Source organism: Hypanus sabinus, chromosome 29 (assembly GCF_030144855.1).
Source record: "Hypanus sabinus isolate sHypSab1 chromosome 29, sHypSab1.hap1, whole genome shotgun sequence".
Taxonomy (NCBI): Eukaryota; Metazoa; Chordata; class Chondrichthyes; order Myliobatiformes; family Dasyatidae; genus Hypanus; species Hypanus sabinus.
This window is the reverse complement of record NC_082734.1, coordinates 4,089,372-4,103,141: the sequence shown is the minus strand read 5'-3', so window position 1 is coordinate 4,103,141 and position 13,770 is coordinate 4,089,372. Positions and strand designations below refer to the sequence as shown.

General features: G+C 46.7%; 1 protein-coding gene across 2 annotated transcripts in view; it reads right to left on the bottom strand.

The window, feature by feature from the left end:
* Nucleotides 1–3,869: 3,869 nt before the first annotated feature.
* Nucleotides 3,870–13,770, bottom strand: part of csf2rb (colony stimulating factor 2 receptor subunit beta) — a 78,836-nt gene continuing 68,935 nt past the window's right edge. For both annotated transcript variants that reach the window (XM_059953437.1, XM_059953438.1), the window contains exons 11-14: nt 12,468–12,552; nt 10,645–10,714; nt 6,979–7,091; nt 3,870–5,395 (exon numbers count right to left, since the gene is read on the bottom strand). In XM_059953437.1, coding sequence (XP_059809420.1) covers nt 4,213–5,395; nt 6,979–7,091; nt 10,645–10,714; nt 12,468–12,552 — 1,451 coding nt within the window. In that variant the 3' untranslated portion in view covers nt 3,870–4,212. The remainder of the gene's footprint in view (nt 5,396–6,978; nt 7,092–10,644; nt 10,715–12,467; nt 12,553–13,770) is intronic.

Here is a 13,770-nt window from a genome sequence, read left to right as displayed (position 1 = left end):
CCGCTGGTCCTAGGCCCGTTCACTTCCAGGTTCCACGTGTTGTGTGTTCAGAGATGCTCACTGTTATAACGTGTGGTTATTTGAGTTACTGTCGCCTTCCTGTCAGTTTGAACCAGTCTGGCCATTCTCCCCTGAACTCTCTCATTAACAAGGCATTTTCACCCGCACAACTGCAGGTTGGTGGATGTTGTTTGTTTTTCGCACCATTCTCTGTAAACGCTAGAGATTGTACATGAAAACTCCAGGAATTTTCTGAGATACTCAAACCACCCCGCCTGGCACCAACAATCATTCCACGGTCAAAGTCACTTAGATCACATTTCTTCCCCCATTCTGATGTTTGGTCTGAACAACGACTGAACCTCTTGACCGTGTCTGCATGCTCTTGTGCATTGAGTTACTGCCACACGATTGGCTGATTATATATTTGCATTAACAAGCAGGTGTACTGGTCTACCTAATAAAGTGGCCACTGAGTGTGTGTGTGTGTGTGTGTGTGAGACCACATACTACCTTGAGATGTGAGTTCTTGCAGGCATTTATAAGAAAATAAATAAATCCATTAGAATTTATGCAAAACTGTGTGTCTCACCACAGTTTGAGGAGTCCTGAGGGAACCTACCAGCTTGGGAAGCACAAGGGGAAGATGACAGGCTATGCTTGTGGGTTACCAGTACTAAATGGCAGAGTCTTTTCAAGTGATTTATTGGAGCATTCTACAAAATCTGTGACATTGTTCATGTACTATCTTTACAACCTGTAAAATACAAACTGAATTTATTAATATTTATAACATACATCAAACCTTTCTGTCTATAAAAATGACATCTTCAAAAGTAGATATTACTGTATGAAATTGACAAAGTAGCAATAATTAACCACTCTCAGAATTACAAGAATAAATTTTGTTCCCACAGGTTTTGCAATAATTTGCCATTCAAGCCCAGAACTCCCAGTATGTGGGTTAGCTGTGCTAGCAGTCATTGAGATGTAGAACACTTCAGCACAGAAACAGACTTGTCGGCCCATTCAGGCCACGCTGGACTATTATTCCACCTACTCCCGTTGCCCTGCACAGACACCATAGCCCTACTTACTCAAAATTCTCTCAGAAGTTGAAATCAACCCCACATCCACCGGCTGCCCATTCCACACTCTCCCCACCCTCTGAGGCAACTCGTTCCACACTCTCCCCACCCTCTGAGTGAAGTAGTTCCCCCTCAGGTTCCTCTGGGACATTTCACCTTGCACCTTTAACCTATGACCTCCAGATCTGGTCTCACCCAACCTCAGCGTGGAAAAAGGCCCTGTTTGCATTTACCCAATCTATACCCTTCATAAACTTGTATACTCCAGTCAAATCCCCGCACATTTACCAACGCTCCAGGGAATAAAGTCTGAATTGAAAATTATGGCAAGGTTCAGAAAAAAAATGGAAGACAGAACAAGGCAATAAGCATATTTGGAGTACTGGTCATCCCACTACAGGAAGGGTGCGGAGACTTTAGAGAGTGTATACCAGGATGTAGCCTGGATTAGATGGTCAAAGCTACAAGGAGAGGGTAGACACACTCTGAACTGAGGAATGGTCTGCGAGATTAAAGAGAATCTCTTCGTTATTTCCATCTGCCTGTCACCCCTCCTCACTTGGATCAACCTGTTGCTTGCCGGTTCTTGCTCCACCCCTTCCTCTCGCCTCTCGACATTTTAAAGAGATTAGCTTTATTTGTCACGTGTACGTGCATCGGAACATCAAATCAAACAGCAAGGTGCTTCAAATGGTGGAAAAGTCTGCAGATGGTGGAAATCCGGTGCAGCACAGACAAAATGCTGGAAGAACACGGCAGGTCAGGCAGCATCTACGGAAGTGAAGAGACAGTCGATGTTTCGGGCCGAGGCCCTACTTCAGGAATGGAAAGGAAGGGAAAAGATGCCACAATAAAAAGGTAGGGAGAGGGAAAGGAGGATATCTGGAAGATGAAGCCAAGTGGGTGGGAAAGGTAAAGGGCTGGAGAAGAAGGAATCTAACAGGAGAGGAGAGTGGGTCATTGGAGAAAGGGAAGGACGAGGTGATAGGCGTGAGAAGAGGCCAGAATGGGGAATAGAGAAAGAGGGGAGGGACAGGAAAATTTCCTGAGGCTGTGCCAGAGGGCAACACACAAGTCCATGCTCCTGGTGCCAAAATATCATATTCACAACTTATTAACCCTAGCCCTTACTTCTTTGGAGTGTAGGAAGAAACTGTAGCACCTGGAAGAAACCTACGGAGTCACGGGGAAAACATACACAGTGGGAATTGAACAGCAAACCCTCCTGGGTAGAATTATAAATAGAGCAGGCATATTTCCCCGGGTGAAAATATCACATACTAGAGGTAATAGGGTGAAAGGGGGAAAGTTTAAGGAAGATGTGCAGGACAAAGTTTTCTTTTACACAGAGAACGTTGGCTGCTTCAAATACACTGCCAGGAGGGATTGTTGGAATTGATTGTTTTTATGCTTTAGTAAAGTATAAGTCAAATTAATGATTTGTTAGCAATTCTAGTTTACTCAGAAGTTTTTAACTCGCATATTTTCACAATACAGTATGTGGTATTTGCCTCCCTCTACTGGTGGCAGAGCAGTACAGCAGTCACATAACGATTTAGTCCTGATAAAGTGTCTCGGCCTGAAACGTTGACTGCTCCTTTCAACGGGTGCTGCCTGACCCGCTGAGTTCATCCAGCTTGTTTGTATGTCCCTATAGATGCTGCCTGGCCTGCTGCACTCCACCAGCATTTTGTGTGTGTTACATAACGATTTATCACCTTTTCATTTTCCATTGGGCAAGTGATAGCACCTGACACGTGCTGTGACTGTGTCTCTTTTAATTGGCCCTTTGCTTATCCCAGGAATTTGCCCAAGCTCAGTATACAAGTAGCAGTCTGCAAAAATTGGCATCTTATCTCCGTCTTTGCCTTAGGCTTCGTTTCTTTCGTTTCATGTTCTGTACCTGCTTTTTTTTAAACTATAAAATAGGTGACAGTGAAGCAAGTTTTCACTCATTCTTGAACTCTTAAAAGAACCTAGAACCTGGGGATTGATAAATCACCAGAACCCACAGGCGGTAGCAGGGTTTATAAGGCTTTTTGACTGGCACATCAGGCGGCATAGTTAGCACATCGCTTAACAGTACCAGCAACCCGGGTTCAATTCCCACCATTGCCTCTAAGGGGGTTGCACGTTCTCCCCGTGACTGCATGGGTTTCCTCCCACAGTCCAAAGTCGTACCAGTTGGTGGGTTAGTTGTAAATTGTCCTGTGATTAGGATATGATTAAATCAGAGGATTGCTGGGCAGCATGACTCGAAGGGCCAGAAGGGCCCGTCCTGCACGGAGCCTCAACAAAAAACAAAACGTGCAGGGAATGGAGGGACAAGGATCGTCTGCAGGCAAAAACATTTCGTTTAATTAGGCCTCATGTCCAATACAGACATTGTGGGCCCTTCCTGTGCTGTACTGCTCTGCATTCTGTTGTTACCCCAGCAGTGATCTCATCATCACTGAGACCAGAACGATGGGCCCGTAACCTGGTTACCACACTGGGGCCAGACTCCACTCCTCTGCACTGCACCCTGGAGAGAGGTAACGCTCTCAACCATCGCATGGGTTGACAGCTTGCTGATGAAAAGCTCAGACTCAGATTTATAGATTGCACGTACAGTGAAACTCGCCTTTTGCTTTAATGACCAGCACGCCTAAAGATGCGTCTGGGGCAGCCCGCAAGCATTGCCACATATTCCAACCCAGTGTCGCTGGCCCACAACACTCAGCAGAACAACAGCACCAAAACAAAATGAGACATTCCCCCCCACCCCCCCATTTACTCAGACCGGCAGGCCTTCAGCTCCTGGACAAGCCACATCTGGGCCTCTAGCACTTTGCCCCAGAACCTCAGACTTGCAGGCATCAAGCCCCCAACTTTGGACTTCACCCCAGGACTTGTCACCCCTCAACTTTGGGCCTCAACTTCCAGACTTGCACGGACCACCGACCCCGTTGACCTGGGTGGGTCACACACCCTCGACGGCACAGCACCCCGTCCTGACCTTCAATTCCTGCCTAGGATCATTATTTATTACCCTTGACCCCTATTAACCCCCATCCCTGTTCCTAAAGCCCTAACCCCAAAACCATTCGAGTTCAAACTTGAGAGAGGGGCTAGCCAGCAAGCTTCACACACAGTTGCCCCTCCCGTGGCTCAGAAACTGCTCGGGTTGATGAGGGGACAAGTCCCAACATTCTTTGGCATGTTTCTGGTTTGTGGGAGATGGTGGGAAGTTGACTTTTGTGATTTCATTGGTCTTGCTTGGACAGGACCCAGGAAGGAAGCAATAATCTCCGATTTGTTGGAAGTGAATGGGTTTGGCTCCTTGCTGGTAAAGTATGACCTCTGGGGCCTCACTGTTCTCCACGTCGGCGAGAGACTGCCCTCGTTCCTTGCTCGGCAGCTTCTGCAAGTCCGTTTGGTGCTTGGGCAAGGAATTTCCTTCTAGAGAGTGGCCAGTATCCATCGTTCGAGTCGGAGGGTGGTACCCCAGCCCTGGTTGAGGATCAGCCAAGAGGCTTTGGACTTTGAGCTCGGTGGCTGTGGGGAGCGTGGGGGCCGTTTTCACATGACTCTCTTCCCCAGGAGGACTCAGCACGTAGCCACTGCAAGTTGCTGGCCAGGGTGCCGCTGCGGGATGGTCCTGCGAGACGGGGCTTGCGTCCTGAGCTTTTTTATCCTCTGGCGCTGAATCCTTGCACACTGGCCCGTGACTGGATGAGGTCTCCTGCAGACTGGCCACGCCTGAAACCGTGCCTTTTGCCTGAGCGTTGTCAGTGGCAGCCTCTGGCGGAGGTGTGTGGGCTGAGTTAGCGGGCGAAGCAAACGCGACACAACTGGCAGTGGAGCTGTGTGGCGGCTGGACTGGTTTCTCACCGGGCAGTGCGTGCAGATAATAGTTTGGCGTCTTCGATGCAATGGGAAAATTCAGGACATAAGCGTTGGAAGGCCCAGATGGGTCTGGCTTGGCATCACTCTGATCTGTTGCCACTGCCCCTCCAGAGGGGAGCTTCACATAGGCGGGAGCGTCCTGCCCTCGCCTGAAATAATTCGCATTTTTACTGGTTGCCGTCTTTATTTCGGTAAGAATACTCATGATGGAAGAAATATCTTGAAAATTGAATAAATAGGGGCCATTATAGTTAGCTGGCTCAGTCTGCGATGCCTGGGGGTCAGAGCATTCTGCTGCAGACGTTCCCATTTCTGGTGATAAACCCTGGTACATTTCTGCTTGCTTGCTGCTGTGGCTTGTCACTGGGGAAGAAGAATGGTCCTGTTTCTCCTCCTTCAGGGGGGATTCCACTTTTACCCTGCAGAGCCATAAAGTATAAAACTTAGTAAATCTTTGCCACGAGTTGCCAATAATTCTGATATCGACAATTTTATCTCTCCTGTTCTGTAACACAGATTGTTGTGCTCAGATTTGATCTCCTTGCTGTAGGGAAGATGCTACCAAGCTGGAAAGAGAGTTCAGAGGAGATTTTTACAAGGACGTTGTCAGGCCCAGAGGGACTGAGTTATGGGCAGAGGCTGAGCACATTTGGACTTTTTGCGCTGGAGTCTCGGAGAATAAGGGTGATCTAATGGTGGTATGTAAGACTACAAAGGGAGCAAGGATAGGATGAATGCACACAGTCTTTTTCTCAGGGTTGGAGAATCAAGAACTGGACTCTGTGGCCAATTTATTGGGTACACTGATACATCAGCTCGTTAATGCAAATATTTAACCAGCCAATCATGAGGCAGCAACTCAATGCATAAAAGTGTGCAGGCGTGGTCAAGAGGTTCAGTTGTTGTTCAAATCAAGCATCAAAATGGGAAAGAAATGTGATCTAAGTGACTTTGACTGTGGAATGATTGTCGGTGCCAGACGGGGTGGTTTGAGTATCTCAGAAACGGCTGATCTCCTGCGATTTTCACACACACAGTCTCTAGAGTTTACAGAGAATGGTGCAATAAACAAAAAAACATTTAGTGTCAGCAGTTCTGTGGGTGAAAACGCCTTGTTAATGAGAGAGTTCAGAGAATGGCCAAGGAGGTTCAATCTGACAGGAAGGCTATGGTAACCTAAACAAACATGCATTACAACAGTGGTGTACAGAAGCACATCTCTGAACACACGTTGAATGTTGAAGTGGACGGGCTACAACAGCAAAAGACCATGGACGTACACTCAGTGGCCATTTTATTAGGCACAGGTTGTACCTTTGAGTGTAGGGTGAGGATGAGGGCGGAGAAATTTAATAGGAACCTGAGGGACACTTCTTTCTCCTACAGAGTGGTCATTATTATGGAATGAACTACCAGAAGTGTTTGAGGCAGGTACATTAACACCATTTCAAAGGTACTTGGACAGGTACCGGTCCTCCAGGTTCGGGGGGGGGGGTTTAACTCAGGTTTAACAACACTGACCGGCCAGACACAACTGTTCCTGAAACAGCAATGTAGAATTTTTCTACATCTGCCTGCATTGAAGGATGGAGGAAACCACGGGAGACCAAAGTCAACTTGGCAAGACAGGAGTGAGGACCCCGTACCACTCCTGGGGCACAATGGAGGAGATGGCCGAGGTCAGACGGGGATGGGTGACCTTCATTGCTGCCCTAAGCGGCTGTGGCATAAGGGACAGACCGCTGGCCAGGTAAAGGTATAGGCTCAGGATCCCAATCCTTTACTTAATGGTATTGGCCCAGGGTGTAAAAAAGTTTGGGAATCCCTGAAAATACATTTTTGAAGAATTTCCTTTTAGTGGAGCTCTGGTAGAAAGTTGTAAATTCAAGGTTCAGACAGCTGTTTCCCTGCCGGTGCTGAGCAGGGCAGCTTTCTCCTCATGAGGGGAGAGGGGTGATGTCCGCCCGCCACCCATGGACCCCGGAGTGAGTCAGGGACCTACCTTGGGATAACCTGAGGAGAGGCAGCGGTCGATTCCGCAGCCACCACTTTGCAGATGTTGCCTTCTTCCAAAGTCACCGTCTCTACGGCAGCCACTGGTCTCAATGGGCTCGGCTGAAAGGGAGAGGGTTGGACAGATCTTACCAAGTTGTCTTATCTGGACAGGTGATGGGGATAAGCTCCCACAACCTACTAAATGCTTCCAAAATTGCCCCTGACAATCAGGCCCAGCTCCTGGCCTTCACGTGTGGCTTGGCTACTAAGCCCCGCGGAACCGTTTCTACTGACAGGAGAAGGGGCAAAGGCGGGTTACTGGCGCCTTAAAACCCGTCGCTTCGGGAAGATGGGGCTCATCAGCCGTGGTCGGCAGCTCCTCCAGCAGAAGGAAAACTCTGATCTCGAGCCTCCGTTGTTTTGCGTCTATACCCACCCACTCATGGGGACGGCTTCGGGAGTGAACACCGAGGAAAAATCCAGGGCTAGAATCCCTAAGGCAGTCTTATGTTGAATTCAACGCTGACCGGTGACACCTGCGACACGCTGGTGCCAAACTGTATCGGTCTCTGCCATTCACCAGGTAGACGGAGAGGGGGAGCCTGCTACGTGGGCAATGGCTGGCTCTCCATATTGTACTGTCCTAGCTTGCATATCATGTGGGCAGTAGGATGCAACATCCACCGTCAACCCCAGCCAATGGAGGGCCACACTGGTGAGGCCTCACCAGCCACGTGTTCCAAGGAGTGTAGGGTGGGCCGGTCAGGCGATCTCCTCATCCTGAACCTGGACAACTTCAAAGTTCAAAATTTATTATCAAAGTACATGTATGTCACCATATCCGACTCTGAGATTCATTTTCTTGCGGGCGTTCACAGTATGACAGAGAAATACAATAGCATCGATGAAAGACTACACGCAAATGAAGGCCGACAGCAAACGATATTAAATAGAACACAAAAAAAGGCCAATCGTGGAAGCACAACACAAACAAATAAATAAATAATACTGATAACGTGAGTTGTAAAGTCCTTGCAAGTGAGTCTATAGTCTGTGGAATCAGTTCAGTGCCGCGGTGAGTGAAGTCACCCACGCTGGTTCAGGAGCTGATGGTTGAGGGGTAGTGACTGTTCCCGAATCTGGTGGTGGTGGGGGCTCCTTTCCTGCGACAGCGCTCCATGCGGATGTGTTCGACTGGCGGGGAAGTCTTTGCTGTGATGGAACGGGCTGCATCCCCCACTTTCTGTTGGTGCGTCCGCTCACGGGGATAGACAGTGAGCAGCTGAGGGCTCTGCTCGAGTCTCCCTCTTCCGGGCACCCACCCATGCTGGCCTGTCCCATGGGTACAAAGGAGGCTTCTGATGGTAGCAACTGATGGCTGCTACAGGTGTTCAGACGTATTCAAGGCTGAGTGTGTTATAGAACATAAATTGTGTGAATTGTGTAGCACTTATTTATCTTACTTAGAGATACAGAACAGGCCCTTTGGCCCTTCGACTCACACCGCTAGTAACTCGCTGATTTAACTCTAACCTAACCACGGACAATTTAACACTAAACAAATAACCCACTGACTGGTACGTCTTCAGACTGTGGGAGGAAACCCACGCATTCCGTGGGGGCGGGTACGTACAGGCTCCTCACAGAGAATGGCAGATTTGAATTCAGAACCCCTGACACCTCAAGCTTCACAGCCATCATCATAATATGATGCTGAAATCAGTAAATAAGCTTCCTGTGAAAGGAGGAAAGGATCGTGGGGTCCAGTCTGTGTGTGGGCTGACAAGTCACCAGCTGGGTAACCTCTGAGATTCTGCTCTGTCATTGATCAAGCGGTGGGTGAGCTTTCCCAGGTCCAAGGCAATTGGCCTCAGTCACTTCGCCATTGGTAACAGGTGAGAGAGAGGGAACAGGAGCAGGTTATTGACTGCGGGAGGAAGGGAGCTGGAGGTCCACGAGGCAGTCCTCATTGGAGGGTCAGAGGTGGAGAAGGTTACCAACTTCGTGCGTGTTATCATTTTGCAGGGCCTGCCCTGGGCCCAGCTCGAGAATGGAGAAAGGTCTGCAGCACCTCTACTTCCTCAGAAGCTTTGACACCTAAACCTTGACAAACTTTTACAGATGTGTATTGACTGGCTGCATCACAGCCTGGTGTGGAAACACCAATGCCTTTGAGCAGAAAATCCTACAAAAACTAGTCGATATGGCCCAGTCAATCATGGGTGAAGCCGTCCCCACCGTTGAACACATCCATGTGGAGCGCTGTTGCAGGAAAGTAACTTTCATCATCAGGGAACCCCTCCCCTACCACCACCCAGGCCACGCTCTCTTCTCGCTGCTGCCATCAGGAAGAAGGTACAGGAGCCTCAGGACTCACACCACCAGGTTCAGGATCAGTTATTACCCCTCAGCCGTCAGGCTCTCGAACCAGAGGGGATAACTTCACTGAACCATCCCCACAACCTCCGGACTCACTTTCAAGGACACTTCATTTCAAATTCTCAATATTTATTATCATTAATTCTTACTTCTTTTGTATTGGCAGAGTTTGTTGTCTTTTGTACATTGCTTGTCTGTCCTGTTGGCTCCGGCCTTTCATTGATCCTATTGCATTTCTCTGTTCTATTGTGAATGCCCACAAGAAAATGAATCTCAGGGTGGTATTAAATTTAATTTGAACTTTGAACCTTGAGTATGTCCATCTGTGCCTTTGAGCCACACCACCCCAACGGCGATTAGCCCAAGCCTAACACAGAGGAGATGTCAGGGGTAAGTTTTTTACTCAGAGAGTGGTGTGTGCGTGGAATGGGCTGCCGGCGACAGTGGTGGAGGCGGATACGATAGGGTCTTTTAAGAGACTTTTGAATAGGTACGTGGAGCTTAGAAAAATAGAGGGTTATCGGTAACCCTCGGTAATTTCTAAATATGTTCATGTTCGGCACAGCATTGTGGGCCGAAGGGCCTGTATTGAGTTATAGGTTCTTACCTGTGTTTGCACGTTTCTATGTTTCTATTCACGGGACAATTTGCAAAGAACGATCAATCTACCCGGTGCTGTGGGAGGAACCCTGAGCGCTTGGGCAAATCGCACACATTTCGAAGGGAGGGCGTATGGAGACTCCTCACAGAAGGTGCGGGGTTGAACACTGACCTCCAATGACCTGAGCTATAACAGTGTTGCGCTAATCACTACGCCGCTGTGGCGCCTATTTATATACCATATATGCAACTGTATATCACATATACTGTTCTGGTCACTGCTTTATAGGGAGGCTGTCGAGGATTTAGAGAGGGTGCAGAAGAGGATGCTGCCTGGTTTCGAGGGCGTGTGCTGTCATGAAGCGTTGGACAAACTAGGGAAACTTGTTTTCTCTGGAGCAGCAGAGGCTGAGGGAGATCCGATAAGATTATGAGAGGCATAGACAGAGTGGACAAAGAGTATCTGTTTCCCAGGTTGAAAATGCCTAATACCAGAGGGCAGGCATTGAAGGTGAGAAGGGGTAATTTTAAAGGAGATGTGAGAGGCACGTTTTCTTACAGAGAGAGTAGTGGGTGCTGGAATGCACTGCCTGGAATGCGGTAGAGGCAGTAACGTTCGGGACTTTCCCTCGGCAGACTGGACCCCCACGCTGGATGAACCGTGAGGTCCCCTGGTGCTTTGCCAGACATTTACCTGCGTGCCCAAGTGGAAGAGTTTACTCTTGGCTGGGTCCGGAATGCTCTCCAACCACAACCTCTTCTTTCTGCAGCAAAGAGAACAAAAAAAAAACAGCGCTAAGAAGCTAGCGTTTGCAAGATCCATCACTGCACTCCAAGGAGTTACTGAGGTCATCACAGGCATGGGTTGCTTGGTGCACCTACTCTGGTCTGGTGGTTATGGTCCTAGTGAAACTCTTCCATGCTTTGATTGTGTTATAAGGACTTGTTTTCCTTCCCTCTCTTCACTGTTGGTATTATTTATATATTTTAACTTCCGTGTGATGCCTATACCTACACAGAGTCACAGACACAGGCCATTTAGCCCATCTAGTCTGTGCTGAATTATTATTCTGCCCAGTCCCATCAACCTGTTCCTAGATCACAGCCCTCCATACCTCTCCCATACATGTCGTCATTACGTTGCCTATCGTATGGTGTAGGTGAACATGCTCTTTCCATGACCATGATTGTTCTTCTGGGCAAATTTTCCTGCAGAAGTAGTTTGCCATTGCCTTATTCTGAGTGGTGACTTAACAAGATGAACAGGCCCAGCCATTATCAATCCTCTTCAGAGACTGTCTGCCTGGCATCAGTGGCTGCGATCTGCACCGGCTGCTCATACGACCATCCACCACCTGTTCCCTTGGTTTCACATGACCCTGAAAGGGGGTGGGGGGCTAAGGAGGTGCTACGCCTTGTCCAAGGGTGACCTGCAGGCTAGCAGAAGAAAGGAGCACCTCACATCTCCTCTGGTAGAGACATATCTCCACCCCACCACTCTCCCATACATATCCAAATTCTTTCAAGTCAAACCCACACCCTCCACCTGTTCCGCATCACTGAGGGAAGACATTGCCCTAAAATATTTCACCTTTCACCCTTAATCTATGACCTCTAATTCCAGTCTCATCCACCCACAGTAGAAAAAGTCAGTTTTGCATTTACCCCATTTATAACCCTCATTTTTTGTGTGCCTCTATCAACTCTCTCCTCATCCTCCTACACTCCAGGAAATAACGTCCTAACCTATTCAACCTTTCCCTGTAACTCAGGCCCTCAAGTCCCGGCAACATCCTTGTAAATTCTCTCTGTACTCTTTCAATCTTATTGATATCTTCCCTTTGCAGAAGAGGTGTGGGACAGGTGGCAGCGAGGGAGTGCCAGGGACGGGGGGTGGGGGTGGTAGTGGTGTGGCACCCACCCCGAGACAGCAGGCAAGGTCATTTGATTCTAACGTTTTTCTGGTATTCATTCTTTGGGTTTTTTTCTCTCTGTTTGGTGGATGCCTGTGAAGAGTAAGAATTTCAGGTTGTAAACTATATCCACTCTCTGATATAAAATTGAACCTTTGAACTGGTTTATTGACCATGACAGAATGCCTCTCCCTTCTCCTTTTCCCCACCATGATTCCCCTCTGCCTGCCCCCTTCCCACTCTCAGTCCACAATAGAGACCCAGATCAGAATCAGGTGTATCATCACTCACATCTTCATGAAATCTGTTTTTTTTTTGTGGCAGCAGTACAGTGCAATACATAAAATTACTACAGTCCTGAGCAAATGTCTTAGACACCCTAGCTATATATATTTGCCTAAGACTAATGCACATTACTGTATCATTACAACATAACATCTCAACTCTTGTACTCAATGTCCATCATTTATGAAGGCCAACAAGCCAAAAGTTCTCTTTACGACCCTGTCTACCTGTGAAGTCTGTGAAATGCCTGTGATTGTACCTCTACCACACCATTACCTGTCCATATGACAACCAACTTCACTTGAATTGGTGACATTACCTTTTTACCTGGAAGAAGACGATGGGAGCCACGATGAAGAACAGTGCTATCAGGCTACAGGCCACAATAATGGGGATTTCTTTATCTAAGGGAACAAGGAAAACATTGTTCACCACAGTGATGTTGTTAAATAAAACACAATCTGTACTGGCCAGGTGACAATAAACACAATCATGTGGAAAAACAATGAACAACGTTTTTCATTTCATTTTTCAATCTTTTTATTGATTTTCAAATAAAGAATATACAGATCAGAGGAGGAGTTTAGCAAACAGATAATATAAAAGACATATAAACAACAATAAAAAACAGAAAATATATAATGTCAAAATCAGATAGGTAAAATATTACGCTGTTATATATACAATGGTTAAAAAACTACATCTCATAGCAATCATAAAAAAAAGATTGGAAATTTTATTTGATGAAGGAAAAAAAAACACTAACTAACTAAGACGAAAAAAAAAGAAAGAAAAAGGAAAGAAAAGGAAAGATTGGGCAGTCCAATTGAGGATAAAATTAAAAAAAAGAGAGAGGGGGAAAAAAACATCCTTCCAGTCATCTCCGAACCTTCACGGATAAGGATTTTCAGAAAAGAGTAAAGAAAAATAAATAAATAAATAAATAAATGGATTAAATCATGTGAAAGTATTGAATAAAGGGTCACCAGATTTATTCAAAATTAAAAGATGTATCAAACGTCCGGCTTCTAATTTTTTCCACGCTTAGGCATGACGTAATGGAGGAGAGCCAATTAAAACAGTAGGCGAGTTAGATTCTTTCCAGTGTAGCAAAATAGCTCTCCTAGCCAGTAACGTTGGAAAAGCTATCACATGTTGGGTGGAAGCAGAGTCTTTGCTTGCTTCCTCTGGAATAATCCCAAAAATTGCTGTAAGTGGATTAGATTGAACATTCACATCTATAACTTTAGAAAATATTCCAAACACATCCCTCCAAAAATTGTTTCAACTTACACACCACCAAAACATATAAGTTAGAGTAACCACTTCTGCATTACATCAGTCACAAATAGGGCTTATATTAGGAAAAATATGCGCCAATTTATCTTTGGACATATGGGCCCTGTGTACTATCTTAAACTGAATTAAGATATGGCGTGCACAGATAGATGAATTATTGACTAAATAATAAATTTTACTCCATTGGTTATCTGAGAATGAGTTGAAGTTCTACTTCCCAGGTTCGTTGAACCCTATCATTAGGCGTCATGCGAGCATTCATTAACTGTTTATAAATGATAGCTATTAATCATTTTTGAAAAGGTTTAAGCTGAAAAATAGCA